This window comes from Pan troglodytes, chromosome 3 (assembly GCF_028858775.2).
Source record: "Pan troglodytes isolate AG18354 chromosome 3, NHGRI_mPanTro3-v2.0_pri, whole genome shotgun sequence".
NCBI lineage: Eukaryota > Metazoa > Chordata > Mammalia > Primates > Hominidae > Pan > Pan troglodytes.
This window is the reverse complement of record NC_072401.2, coordinates 178969951-178983923: the sequence shown is the minus strand read 5'-3', so window position 1 is coordinate 178983923 and position 13973 is coordinate 178969951. Positions and strand designations below refer to the sequence as shown.

The 13973-nt window shown below is 38.5% G+C and overlaps 1 protein-coding gene across 4 annotated transcripts in view; it reads right to left on the bottom strand.

Moving 5' to 3' along the window:
- NEIL3 (nei like DNA glycosylase 3) overlaps positions 1–13124 on the bottom strand; it is a 52790-nt gene extending 39666 nt beyond the window's left edge. For 2 of the 4 annotated variants that reach the window (XM_526741.7, XM_009448604.4), the window contains exons 1-2: positions 12834–13124; positions 363–487 (exon numbers count right to left, since the gene is read on the bottom strand). In XM_526741.7, the coding sequence (XP_526741.3) occupies positions 363–487; positions 12834–12989 (281 nt within the window). In that variant the 5' untranslated portion in view covers positions 12990–13124. The remainder of the gene's footprint in view (positions 1–362; positions 488–12833) is intronic. The other 2 variants (XM_009448603.3, XM_016952535.4) reach the window with 2 other exon arrangements.
- Positions 13125–13973: the final 849 nt, after the last annotated feature.

Sequence of the window (13973 nt, the reverse complement as noted above, 5' to 3'; positions counted from 1 at the left end):
ACCAAACTAGGGCCTGTCACAAATATAAAGTAACCAATGTCACTGAATACAATAAGCATTCGGTAAAAACAAGGAGAGACTTGTGGTATAGGAAGCTTGGGGACTAGCAAAACAGATGTGTTGCTCTAATACATCTTGGGAAGCCCTGTAAAATGACTGTCTTCCAAGTGATGATGACATCAGAATTTATTCTTCTGCTGTTTATTGATTTCCATGATAGAATCACAACCTCTCATATTGGAGCTCTCTTAAAAACACAGTACTTCCTATATGATTAAATGTGACACCCGGCAAACTCCATCTAGCCTTCTACGCATCTTTAAATATAGAGAGATAAGATGTATCCTACAGGCTTATCTTACCGTAAGGCTTTTGGTCCAAAGTACATAAAGAGCTCCTTCCCCAAAGTTTCCACGCCACTGTAAACATATCCATTAAACAGGCTCAAGACATTCTGGCTGGAATCATTATTATTCAGCGCAGCAGCCTAGTGGAAAATACATGTACACACATAAGCACACACACACACAAACTCTAAGCAAAATCATTATTTAATTCTTAAATGTGTTTATATTACTTCATGCCCAGGTGCATTCCAATGAGAAGAATAATCTCCAACAAGTCATGTAATGTAATCGGCTGTTTACATACATTTTGTCAAATCACTATGCAGTCATTTAAAGAGAGAGAGGCCAAAAAAATTAAGTGAAAAAAAGTAATTGGTAGACAATCAAAATAAAGTTTCTTCCAGGACCATATAGCTCTGCGCATATGAAAAGAAAGCATAGGAATACAACACGAATGTTCTAAAACTAAAAACTGGAATATAGGTTCTTCCATTTCCAGAAGTATATAGCCAAGTTCCCTGAAAGAGTGGTCAGATAAAAACAGCTACAAATGACAGATGATAAAATATGAAAACAAAATATTTTTAACTTCACCGATGAACTTTTAAGCTAGTATGAAATAATAAAAGGTCAGAAACTAAAAGCGGGAGAGAACCCTGAGAGGTAGTAGGGAGAGCTGTGAAGCCAGCATCTATCCTAAGAGCATTGATTGAAACTAAGGAATGAGAGCTTCAATTTTCACATGAAACTAAGGAATGAGAGCTTCAATTTTCACATCTTGTGAGGGTGCAGGAGATCAGAGATAAAAACCTGCGGGCCCCTGAGTAGGGGAATCTAATTTGAGACCTGTCCTATTCCAAGCACAATGTTAAGAATAAAGAAAAAATAAACTCATATTCCCTTTCCCCCATCAGCCTTCCAAAACCAAGCAATATATTGTTAGAATGACAACATATAGGCAGAATCCTGTAAGATATTCGAGGAAATTATAAACATGAATTAAACAGAAAACAAAAATATAAAATGTAGGTTCTTCTGTGGGAGAAGAAAAGAAAGGGCGTTTGGTTTAGATTTTAGTAATGCCCTTTTTCTTAAACTGAGCATTATGTATACTGGTGTTTCTTATGTCTTTTTTTATTATTTATATATGTTTTATAAAGCTTATTTAATTTAAACTCAAAATGTAATAAAAATGTAAAACTTAAGACATGCATAATTATTATATAAGATAAAATAGGGTACACAGAATTACATCTACGCATTAACTCAGTCTAAGGTAATATCCTCGTTTACCTCTAACTTCTTTTGTGTTTTTCTCAAATGGGCCTAAGGATCCTCAGAAGATTCTGAATGAAACCTTGGTGGGCAGTGGGAGTGGGGAAATGTCAAGATATAATTATAAAACAGCTTTAGATACAGAGTCTAGAAACAAGTCACAATTTTTCCTCAATTTAGAGTGAAATGATATTGTTCAGTGATTCTCAAACTTTTGGTTTTACAGACATTTGTCATTCTAAATGCTTAAGATGACATGTCCACTCTATTCTTTATTTCACTAAATTGGTCTTTGTTAAGATACAATCACAGTACTTAGCTCAAAGAGAGATAACAGGGAGATAAAGAAAAAAAAAGAGACAGACACTATTCTTCCACTAAACCCATTCAAGGTTGAAATAGCTACAGTCAATGCCAGAATTTTCCAACTGCCTGAAGTTCAGGCGACTGGCTTTATCTATCCCTCCCTTGTTTAAGAACTGGAGAATCAATCACTGGCTTAGAATGACAGATAAATTAAATGCACAGGAGTAATTAAAAATGACAGCAGGCCCGGCGCGGTGGCTCACGCCTGTAATCTCAGCACTTTGGGAGGCCGAGGCGGGAGGATCACGAGGTCAGGAGATCGAGACCACCGTGAAACCCTGTCTCTACTAAAAATACAAAAAAAATTAGCCGGGCATGGTGGCGGGCGCCTGTAGCCCCAGCTACTCGGGAGGCTGAGTCAGGAGAATGGCGTGAACCCGGGAGGTGGAGCTTGCAGTGAGCCGAGATCACGCCACTGCACTCCAGCCTGGGAGACAGAGCGAGACTCCGTCTCAAAAAAACAAACAAAAAAAGACAGCAGTCACTTCCTGTTCTGCACAAATCACAAAAAAAGAACCTGTTGGAGACTGTAGGTATATGCCACCATGTCCTCAAAGCTCAGTCTTTGGTTGCCCTTTCTGGGATGAACTCTAGTACCTATCAATAATTATCAAGCACTGGGAAGGCAGGCTTGAGTACTCAGTGAGGAAAAAACACATTTGCCTTCTTTTTATATAAGTCAATCTTTTAGAGCCCTGAATTGAGAAACACCAAGAATCTTGATGCTTTTCTCCCTAACACGAGACTTTAAGTCACTTATATACATACACTTCAGGCCAAGTATAGATTACAATAGTGGGTTTTAAGGTAGGTTTCCATGACAACCAATCAGTATGTAAAAAGTTCTTATAAACTTGCCAGGACACTTTTAAGATGATGATATACAAAGCAGATATAGATCTTTGTCTCAATATAGATTAGGTTGTACATTTTCAGGATCTCAGATTTAAGTTCTTACTAACATTTTAAACCCACATTTATAAGTCAACGGTCAGAGCCTTGTTTCCCCACCACTCCAATGTCAACAATCTCTTATCTTTTTCCAATATTCTTTACTAGCAACTTGTTTTAGCCATACCCTGTGAAATTTTCTAGCTTTTCTTAGAGCTCCCAGCAGAGGCCAGGTGATGAATGTTATCCCATTTTACATACACACACACACACACACACACACACACACACACCCTTCTCTCTCTATGTAGTAGCGTTCCCTGCTTCTTCGGTAGGAAAGAATTTGCTACTACTGCCACTCCTGTGCTTTAATCTCCTTTACCCCTTTAAGTTTTATAAGTTACATCTGATGCAAAGGCATAAGAATGACACATTAGACTTTGGGGACTTGCGGGGAGGGACAGAGGGGCGTGAGGGATAAAAGACTGCACATTGGGTATAGTGTGCATTGCCCAGGTGATAGGGGCACCAAAATCTCGGAAATCACCACTAAAGAACTTATCCTTGTAACCAAACACCACTTGTTCCCCCAAAAGCCTACTGTAATTAAAAATAAGAAATTTAAAAAAGTTAAAGCTGAAACTCAACATCTATCTAATGTCCGATTGGCCAATTATGAAATCCTATGTCAGCTACCATATCACTGCTTCTCAGTGCACCTGACTGGCTCTCTTCCCTTCTTCCAAGATGGGAAACCATCTGACTGGCCTGCACTCACTACTTGTCTTCTCCCTACCTGGACCTTCTTTCTTCTGCTTAGTTCTGACTTTACCAGGTTTTATAATGGCTACTAGCAAAGAGACAGAGAAGTAACCTTGAAATAGACAGTGCTGTCACAACACCTAATAAGACAGTACACGAGTCCCAAATGTCTCATGTGAAGTCTGCTCACATCACCAAGTTAACAGCTTTGACAAGAACTTACACCATTTAGTTAAAAACTCCAAAAGCCAACACCTATAACAGTTCATGTTATTCACCTGGCTTTGTCTACAACAAAAGTGGCACATGGCATCTGGAAAGATGATCCTCCTCCCCATTAAAAATGGCTGTTTACCTGGATAAACTCATTTTAGAAAAGTTTACTGACCTTCCACTATGTGTCAGGCCTTGTTCTAGATGCTTGGGATGCATCCATAAATAAAACAACTAAAACCAGCTGCCCTCATGGAGTTTATGTTCTAGTAAGGAAAAAGAGTAGAAAAAGAGTAGGCAATAAACACAATAACACAGTATGTTAGAACATTCGGAAAAGAGATGGAGATGAAAAGGAGAGATCAAGATTGGGGGAGGGTGCAATGGGTTGCAATTTTAAAGGAGCAGTCATAATTTCATCAAGGAATTGAAATTTGGGCAAGTTTTAAATAAGTGAGTCATGATCCAGGCAAAAGGAATGACAGAGCAAAGGCCCTTGTATGCCACGGCCCAGAGAACAAGAGGAAGAGTAGTAGATAGATTTTCTGATTTTACTCTATCAGTTCTGAAAACTCTGCCAATTTCCTGGGGAAGTTTTCTACTCCATGAAGACAACTGCCCCATTATCAAAACCCCCAAATCTAATTCAGCAGTACTGCCCCATTGAGTTTTGTTGTAATTGGCAAACCAAAATACTTACAGAAATAATGTGTAAAATTTTTTGTATCATTTAACCTCAAACCACCATATGACATACATTTCAGGTGAGATCAATTGAAAAAACAAACAGGAAAAAACTGACAAAAGTAAGGGTTCTTAATGGAAACCTCAACTTCTTTTTACCCCAATATTAAAATGCTTAGGACTCCTAATAATATTTATTAGGAAGAGACTCAAAACTAGCCATCCTGATTTCTACCAGAGATTTTCCCCCAGGGAATTCCTATGTGGTAAATGAGCCTATAAGATCCTGCCTCAAGATTCTATAGAACCTGCACTGTGGGGAATATGGTTCCATGTACAGTTTATGAAAAGAACGGCTGAAACGTCCCTCATAACCAATGCTGAGGGATAGGTTTTTTTGAAAGAAGTTTTTATTATTTCCAGGATTTATGCCTCAAGGCATCAAAGGTTATCCTGGAGCAGACATCTATATCTGCAAATCTACTGTCATCTATCAGAGATTTTAGCAAGTTCTAACCATGGTGGCCAGGCACGGTGGCTCATGCCTGTAATTCCAGCACTTTGGGAGGCCGAGGCAGGAGGATCACCTGAGGTCAGGAGTTTGAGACCAGACTGACCAACATGACGAAAACTCTACTAAAAACACAAAAATTAACCAGGTCTAGTGGTGCATGCCTGTAATCCCAGCTATTTGGGGGGCTGAGGCAGGAGAATCGCTTGAACCCAGGAGGTGGAGGCTGCAGTGAGCTGATCTCTCAACAGCACTGCAGCCTGGGTGACAGAGCAAGACTCCATCTCAAAAAAAAAAAAAAAAAAAAAAAAGTTCTAACCGTGGAAAATGATGTGGCCATTTAGCAAAACAAAGTTTTGGTGGCTAGTTCTTCAAACCTTATGTTTACTGCGCCACTTATTAACAAGAAAAAAGGTCATACGTTCCCTTGTAAATAAACTCTGTTGTGAAAGGAAAAGGAGTCAAAAATACAAAGCCCCCAATATACTTAAAATGCATGAGACCATTATATATCTTCACATGGCTGTCAATGGAAATTGAAATATGTTGTCCTAGCTGACAGAGCTTCAAAGAGAACCTCCAACTAAAGTCTTAAAGGTGTAATACACGTCTTATTTGCTCTACTGGTGTTTCACCCTAGTCTCTGCAACTAAAAACAATATACAATATGATCTTTAAAAAATGAAAACTCTGAAATTACCAATGTTGAAAAAAGATGTTTATCGCCTGATGAATGTTAATATTGTAACATACATGTTGACAGAAGAGCAAGTGAAGGAATTCACGGTAGATATTAACTTATAGAAAAACATTAACCTAAAAATATCAAATGACTTCAGTGCAGCAGAAACTCTTCTAGGTACAGATGCTATATGACCTTGGCTTGAATACGTTTAAGAATTCCTTTTTTAATACCCGATGGTATTTGGGTATTAAAATGCAATGTTAGTAAAACCTCTTCCTTGCTCACATATATAGTCTGTAATTCTCTCTGGGCCGAGGGTTTCCCCACCTGGACAGTAGGATAATCTTGAGGCTTTCTACCTGCCAAATTTCGCATAGTATTTTCTAAACCACTGTCATAGTACTTACTATACTGAATTATTACTTGTCTGTGACTTGCATTTCTCCCCTGTCTATAAGCTCGCTGGGGACACTAACAAGTTTAGCTAATATCCTTGATGGCTTTACACAATGCCTGAGGTTCAGTGAACATTTGTGGGATTAAACAGATGCCTCCTCCTTTAGCTCTGAAAACCAAGTGTGGCTTTAAAATAACATTCACTTCTTCCCCTCCCACCATCCCCATCCTGCTTGACTTTTCCCAAGATATCTTGGCAAAATCTTCTACTCTACCATCTACTTAATCTCCTTTTAAAATTCATTAACATCCCAATATCTTATTTTCTAATTACCTGCAATGGAGTGAGATTTAAACATAGCAGGACCAAATTCTCATGACTACTAAAAGCTATAACGGAAGTAAAATACTCCACTTACCAGAATTTCCCATAAAATTAAATGAACCATATGGGAAGGTTTAGGGAGGAGTTCCTCTGTGTTTAGCAACCAGCCCTAGAATGCCTGGTTTTTATTTGACAAGTTTACTTAGCATTTAATTGTTGCTCTAAAAAGATCTAATCCAATACGGTAGTTCTCCCCTATCCAAGGTTTCACTTTCTGTAGTTTCAGTTACTCATGGTACAGTACCATAAGATATTTTGAGAGAGAGAGATACCACATTAACTTTTATTACAGTATGTCATCACTGTTCTATTATTCGTTATTGCTATTAATCTCCTACTGTACCTAATTTATAAATTAAACTAACATAGGTTGTATGTATAGGAAAAAAGATAGCATATATAGGGTTCCATACTATGCATGGTTTCTGGCATTCGCTGGGTGTCTTTAAATGCACCTTCTGTGGACAGGTGGTAGTACGGTGCTTAATTTTGGTTTTGAAATGACACATCAAGATTTTTTTATTCAGTTGTCTATCATGCAGATGGTTTACCCAAGTCAGCGGATTCCTGGTACTCTATCATTTCTAAAATAATCAGCTCTGGATAATATACTTGGGATAAAATAAAATTTTCAACTTACGATTGGCCATTGCAAGCACCTGGATATATCTTTCACTGTTCTTTTAAAACTCCATCTTAAGGTAAAATTCTGGTATACTGGTAATGGTTTGTTCTACTTGTTTTAAGAGCTATTGTGTACAAACTGGGCAAGGTTTTTGCAATAAACCTAAGATTTATAAGATATTCACTTGTCCTACCATAGAATCTAGGGTTATCACTGCTCTCTACAAGCTTTTGCTGCCCAAATTCAAAAACTAATTTCCATAAGCCTGTTATCTTTGCTATAACTATACGCAATTGTCCAATATACACTTGACTTTCTCATGTTGACCCTTATAATCCATTACTGTATTATTTGAACATTTCATCCTTTTTAGTTTTTTCTGAAATAAAGACGAAAATCTCCTTTGACACAAGTTTAAGTATGATTGAGAAGGGTTCACCTTCCCATTTTCAAGTGGCTTAATAATATGAAATCTTCAAAACAACATGTATTTTCAGAGACAGCACATGTTTTATTGTGCTGATTACCATTTATCCTGCCTATCCATGGATGGACAAGGAAGATAAACTTTTTAGAGCAGAATAAGACTTTTCCATAGATAAATGTTTCAACCCTAGTGCAGTTAAGTATTTTCCCTATAGAGAAGAAAATACCATATTTACTTTCATACTCTCTCCTCTTTTCCTCACACACTTTTCCCCCCAATACAACAACACATTTTTTTTTTTTTTTTGAGACGGAGTCTCGCTCTGTTGCCCAGGCTCGAGTGGAGTGGCGCGATCTCGGCTCACTGCAAGCTCCACCTCCTGGGTTCACGCCATTCTCCTGCCTCAGCCTCCCGAGTAGCTGGGACTACAGGCGTCCACCACCACGCCCAGCTAATTTTTTGTATTTTTAGTGGATACGGGGTTTCACTGTGTTAGCCAGAATGGTCTCAATCTCCTGACCTCGTGATCTGCCCGCCTCAGCCTCCCAAAGTGCTGGAATTACAGGTGTGAGCCACCGCGCCCGGCCTACAACAACACTTTTTAATCAGAAATCTCTTAAATACCAATCGAAGTCATCAAAGAATATAATTTTAAAGTGATTTCTAAACAACAAAATAGAGGTCCTCAGGCCCATTCATTTCTACAATTTTCTAAGTGCAGGACCTTCAAGCACTTACTCAGACTAAAGACTTTGTACCTTATCTGAAGGCACCAAATGATTACAAACCCTTCATAAAAATAGGGTGTTCCTCAGATAAATGGGTCTGGTGAGAAAGCTCTGATCCAGAAGAAAAAGGAACAATTCCCAGGATGTTTATTTTGCTAGGTACTAAGCTAAGAATTTTACATGCTGCTTAATTTAATCCTGACCAAATAAGCTAAGATGCGACAATAAGCATCTCCAGACGAGGAAGTAACAAAAAAATGGGAATTCAAAATCAAGATGATCAGATGCTCTCTTCTCTGCAGCATGCCGAATATGTTCATCTTGGATAAAAAGCTACAATGGCCATGGAAAATCACCTCCCCTTTTTCCTCCTTTGTAAGAATGTTTCTGTTCTTTGTTATCCCTTGTTTCATGATTCCATAGGATTCTGGATACCAATAATGATGATCTTGAGTCATTACGGAGAAATCATTATTAGTATCCATTTAAGAAGGTAAGGAAGTATATAATGCATGTTCTCTAAATTATTTAGAAATCCCCTTCAGATGCTTAAAGAAATGAGCCTCATTTTGCTGGAAAATGAATCTCTGTAGATTAGCTCATTTCTTTAAATAATGGCAACAAAATGAGCCATGATTTTTTTCCCCCACTTTGAAGAAGGAAAATTTACTACCTGGTTTATATTCTGGTAGTAGGAATTTCCATATAACATGCACAACAAAATATACACATTCTCATAATGAAAGAGTCCAAATGGAATTTATTTCTAAATCTTTAATCATTTTGCACTATTCAAAACCTTGTTCTTCTCCATCCATTCAACTTTTATTAAATGTCTCCTCAGTTCCTGACACTGTGAAGCATATATAACGATAAATAGCTGGCATATTAAATACATGTATCAAATTTTAAGGAGTGATGGAAATAATCAGACCATGTTTCAAATAAAATGAATGCTTATAAACTGTTTCATATCCTGTTTTGTGAGATTGAAAACACATGCAGATTAAATATGATTTCACTAAAATATTGTATCCACCCAACAATTAAAATCAAAGGATTGACTCTTCAGAGCTCATTAACCAGATATGTTCATTTATATTCCAATATTGTTTCTTACCATAAGTTTCCACAATCTCCAGCAGAGTTTTATGCAATTTGCTTACACTGTTGCACAATTTTATGCTGACAAGACAGTGGATCACGACTCAGAAAAATAATATAGTACATCCATGACTAGCAGATGCTGGGATCTTCTATGGCTAGGTTTTCTCAAAATGAGGATCAGTTGTCACAGGCAGACATGCATTCAAGTGTGTTCTCTATAAACTTTATACTGTAACAAAGAGGAATGCTATATGACACAGTAACAGTCCATTATGGCAATAACTACTGAAGTAGTGTTTTTTGGTTTGTTTTTTGGTATGATTATCTGAGGTTTAAATATTTTATTTTGAATGCCCATTAAATATTTCTTTAGCTCTCATTAGTAACTTTTTCCATGTTTACTGCACTGTAAAGAATGCAGTATGCAGTTATTAAATTATTTTTAAATGCTGCCTTGTGAAAACTAATCATTTCAAGCCAGTAGCAGAAACATTTAAATAGCTTTAACTCTTTGGCATAAATGCCTAGGAGACATGGGATCATCTGTTACAGTAATGATCTTGCCAGAGGTTTGTGACAACCTACCATGTTTTAATGAAATTTACTATGGATCCCTCTAAAATGCAAAAGACTCTTCATGTGTACAAAAGGTTATAATTATGTTTTTTTTTCAGATCAAAGTCCCAGAAAATGAAGCCATAGTAAATTATTTAGAAGTTTACCAACAGCCTCAAAGAATGTATTCCTTCCATATTGATTTTAAAATCCAGTGTCCATAGAACCAGATTCCTGATACTAACCACAAAGACCTATTCCAATTTTTAATGCCTCTTTCTATCAAGGTATCAAAAATAATACCTTTAAATGCCAGGCTTTTTATGTGTGGGGTATAACTTATTGAATATTGCTGCCAAGTGATGTTAATAATTGCCTAACCATTACTGAAGCATTTGTATTATATTATCAGGCTGCACTCTTTTGTGCAATCCAAACATGGCCATAGAAGCTGTTAGAAGAGAATTATCAGAATAGATATAAGAGAATTGACTCAACCGAACAAAACTAAAAATGGTGGTAGACACAGCCAAAAATCCAAGATTGCACTTTTCTATTTAATAAATAACCACTACTACATACTGCGCATTATGGTGTTCTTACCGTTGTATGCTAAAAAAGCAATAAAGATCCTACTGAATCTTTTATGGCTGAGAGGAGCTATGGCATGGTTAAGAGGGTAGGCTTTGGAGTTTTAAAGAAAAATCAAACCCTGGTTTAGCCCCTTACTAGACATGTGATCTTGGGCAAACTTACTTAAAGTCACTCTGAGCCTCATCTGCCTCATCTGTAGAATCAGGTTAATCCTTTAGCATAGGGTTATCCTTTTTCATGACTGAATGAAATGTAAAAGCATCTCATGCCATACCATCAGAGATAATCACAACAAAATTTAAAAGGAAATGTTTAAGCTATTTTTCCTAAATACCAATGAGGTGATATTTATTTAAAACATTAGGTTGGACTCTCACAGCAGAAAGCATATCCTACTCAACTTTGTATCCGCAGGAGCTAGCATAAAACCTAACACAAAATACGTTGTGGTTGAATGATGTAAATGACGATATCCCTAAGTATATTCATGTCATATCCATTGCTTAGCCCTCCCATCATAGTGATTCTCTTGTCTTCATCTCCACCACCAGCACTTGACCCCAAATTTGTCACCTGGATTTCTGCAGTCGACTCCTAAATGAGAGGGCAGTGTCTACTCTGGCTTTCTTTCAGTCTTTTTCCTTTTCCAATCCCTGAGCTGCATAGCTTCTACTCACCCTGCACACCTCAGCTTTTTTTTTTTTTTTTTTTTTTTTTTGAGACAGAGTTTCGCTCTTATTGCCCAGGCGGGAGTGCAATAACGCAGCCTCAGCTCACTGCAACCTCCACCTCCTGGATTCAAGCGATTCTCCTGCCTTAGCCTCCTGAGTAGCTGGGATTACAGGCATGCACCACCATGCCTGACTAATTTTTTATTTTTGTAGGGATGGAATTTCTCCATATTGGTCAGGCTGGTGTTGAACTCCCAACCTCAGGCGATCTGCCCACCTCAGCATCCCAAAGTGCTGGGATTACAGGCATGAGCAACTGCACCCGGCCCACACCTCAGCTTTGCTACTTCCCTGGGAAGTCTTCCCAGGTCTTCCTACAAGTCCTTAAAGAATCGTGTATCTCTCCTTCACAGAACTTACTACTTCATATTTCTTTAGGTGATTATTTAATGAATGTCTTTGTGTCTTCCCAACTGAAGTATAGGCTCCAAAAGAGGAAGTATTTGTTTTTGCTCCCCAGGTGTCTTGAGTATTCAAAATTTTATTGAATGAGTAATTTTCATAAATATTAATATTCTTAAGAAACCATCTAAAATCCATCTCTGTGGTACCCTGAAACGATTTTAGAAACACTATAACAATAATAAAAAAAAATAGGTACAGAGTACTTACTGGCATATCAAGTCAAAATAAACAAAAGGGCAATTGGAAGGAGATGTAAAACTTATTTTTTCCCAAGTTTGAAAATATATTTTTTTAGACTTAGAACCTCATTTCTTTCAAGTTGTAAGTATGCTAATTTCATAGCAGGTAACTTTTTCTTCCAGGACCAAAGGCTATAAAGAAGCTTTGCAGAAGAAATTGAAATACAGTGCAATATTGCATGTAGGCATGAAATAACAATCATCCACACATCTAAAGGGCTTTTAAAACATGATGCCTTAATCAGAATATTTTTAGTACAAGTTCTGGCCAAATGAATACCACATCGTCTGCAATGAATGCCTGAGTGGCAAGAAGCTGTGCTAGTTTACTTTAAAAAGAAATAAATTCACTTAAGGGAACCAGAACTGGGTTTCATTGCTCCTTAATTAGATGGCAATATGAAGTTGAGTGAGAAGTTAGTGCTAAATTTTCTACGTGTAGTTTTAGAATTATATACTAGTTGTGATATACTTACAAATTGCAGATTAGGCAAGCAAGAAAGTAGAATTTTATGCTAAAAGCTTAAAATGGGACGAAGAAAACATATCAGAGGTAGCAGAGATTTGATAATATCAATAGTAAAAAATGCAGCTGTAGACATGGGAAACCATGTGGGTATCATAAAGAAGTTAACTAAGGTGACTCGGATAAAACACCTTCACTGGATTCCCCTATGGCATCTTGCTCAGGCAGCGTGAGCCCAGAACGCTAGCCCTCCTCTCCTGCGCAGGCGCGCTAGGACCGACTTCTCCCTACAGTAAAGTGACGATAAACTCTGTGAAAGGTGGGACCCCAGGAAACCTGGGCCAGAGCAAAGAGATGACACTTTAAATCCTGGAACCCTGATGGGGTCTTTATTCCATTTCCCCCCTGTTGACTGCATGGCCTGTTACAGGAGTAGCTCACCTGCGGGGAGACCACAGCCGTGGAGGCTGCGAGCCGCAAGGCGCGGCCCTGCAGACTCCGCAGAGCGCTTCCCCGCACGCTGGTCACCGCCTGGCCCGGGAGCACCCGCGCGCGAATCTTCTCTCCATTCAGAGTACAGCCTGGTCCTTCCACCATCTCTGTGGCCGGCACTGTGGCCCACCGATTGCAGGGCCTGGTGAGAATACCGCTGTGCAACTCAACGCTGCGCGGGCACTGACGGCACGCAGAGGAAATTCAAATCTCGCGCGCGTCTGGCCCCGCCCAGGCCCCGCCCAAACAGCACCCTAGCTGTTGAGGTCGCTCCCTACGGCGCATGCGCTGTGGTTCACTCCCGCCCTAGGTCTTGCTGTGGGTTTATTAAGAAAACGCAAACGCGCGTGGGGCGGGGGGCGTGGAGGACAACTAACTAGGCTGAACTGTAAAAGCAGAAGAAATTGGGACTTGGAAAGCTCTGAATGTATTTTCTTTGCGTTAAAGTTTTACCTTTGTCTTTGAGCTACTTAGTATACACACATTTTCTGATCTGGTCCTCTTAATCCGTGCTTGTCTGTGACAGGACAGATATGTCACAGACAATCTTGTTTTTGGCATGCTATATTTGGACGTGGGTGGGATAAGAGAAACGAAGAAGAGGGTTTTTGGAACAAACAGCAGAATATATTCTAGTGTCTATATTTAAAAACTCCATTATTAGATAGTTAAGTGAGCCCTACCTAAGTCCATGCATCCATTTTGTAAGGGGACGCCCCAAGATGAAAGCTATATGAAATTACTTTGTTAAAGGTAGAGGTTTATATAAATTTGAGGGTAATGCGTAGCTTTTCAAATTTACCCACAACCCTAACCAAAGATGCATGCATATATATAAATCTATGAAGTTTATGACTCCATATAGTTTTGTAAATTATAAAGTGTATTCTTTTTTGAAAACTGAAATACTACACATTAAAACAGAATGTCAATTTCTAAGTGATTTCATAAGCATAGCACTGCACTGCAGTTAAACCAGAAGAGCATATACACAGGTGGTTGCTGACTTAGGATGCCTCAGCGTAACAGTGTTTTGACTGTATGATGGTGCAAAAGTGACACACGGTAGAAACTGGACTTTGAGTACTC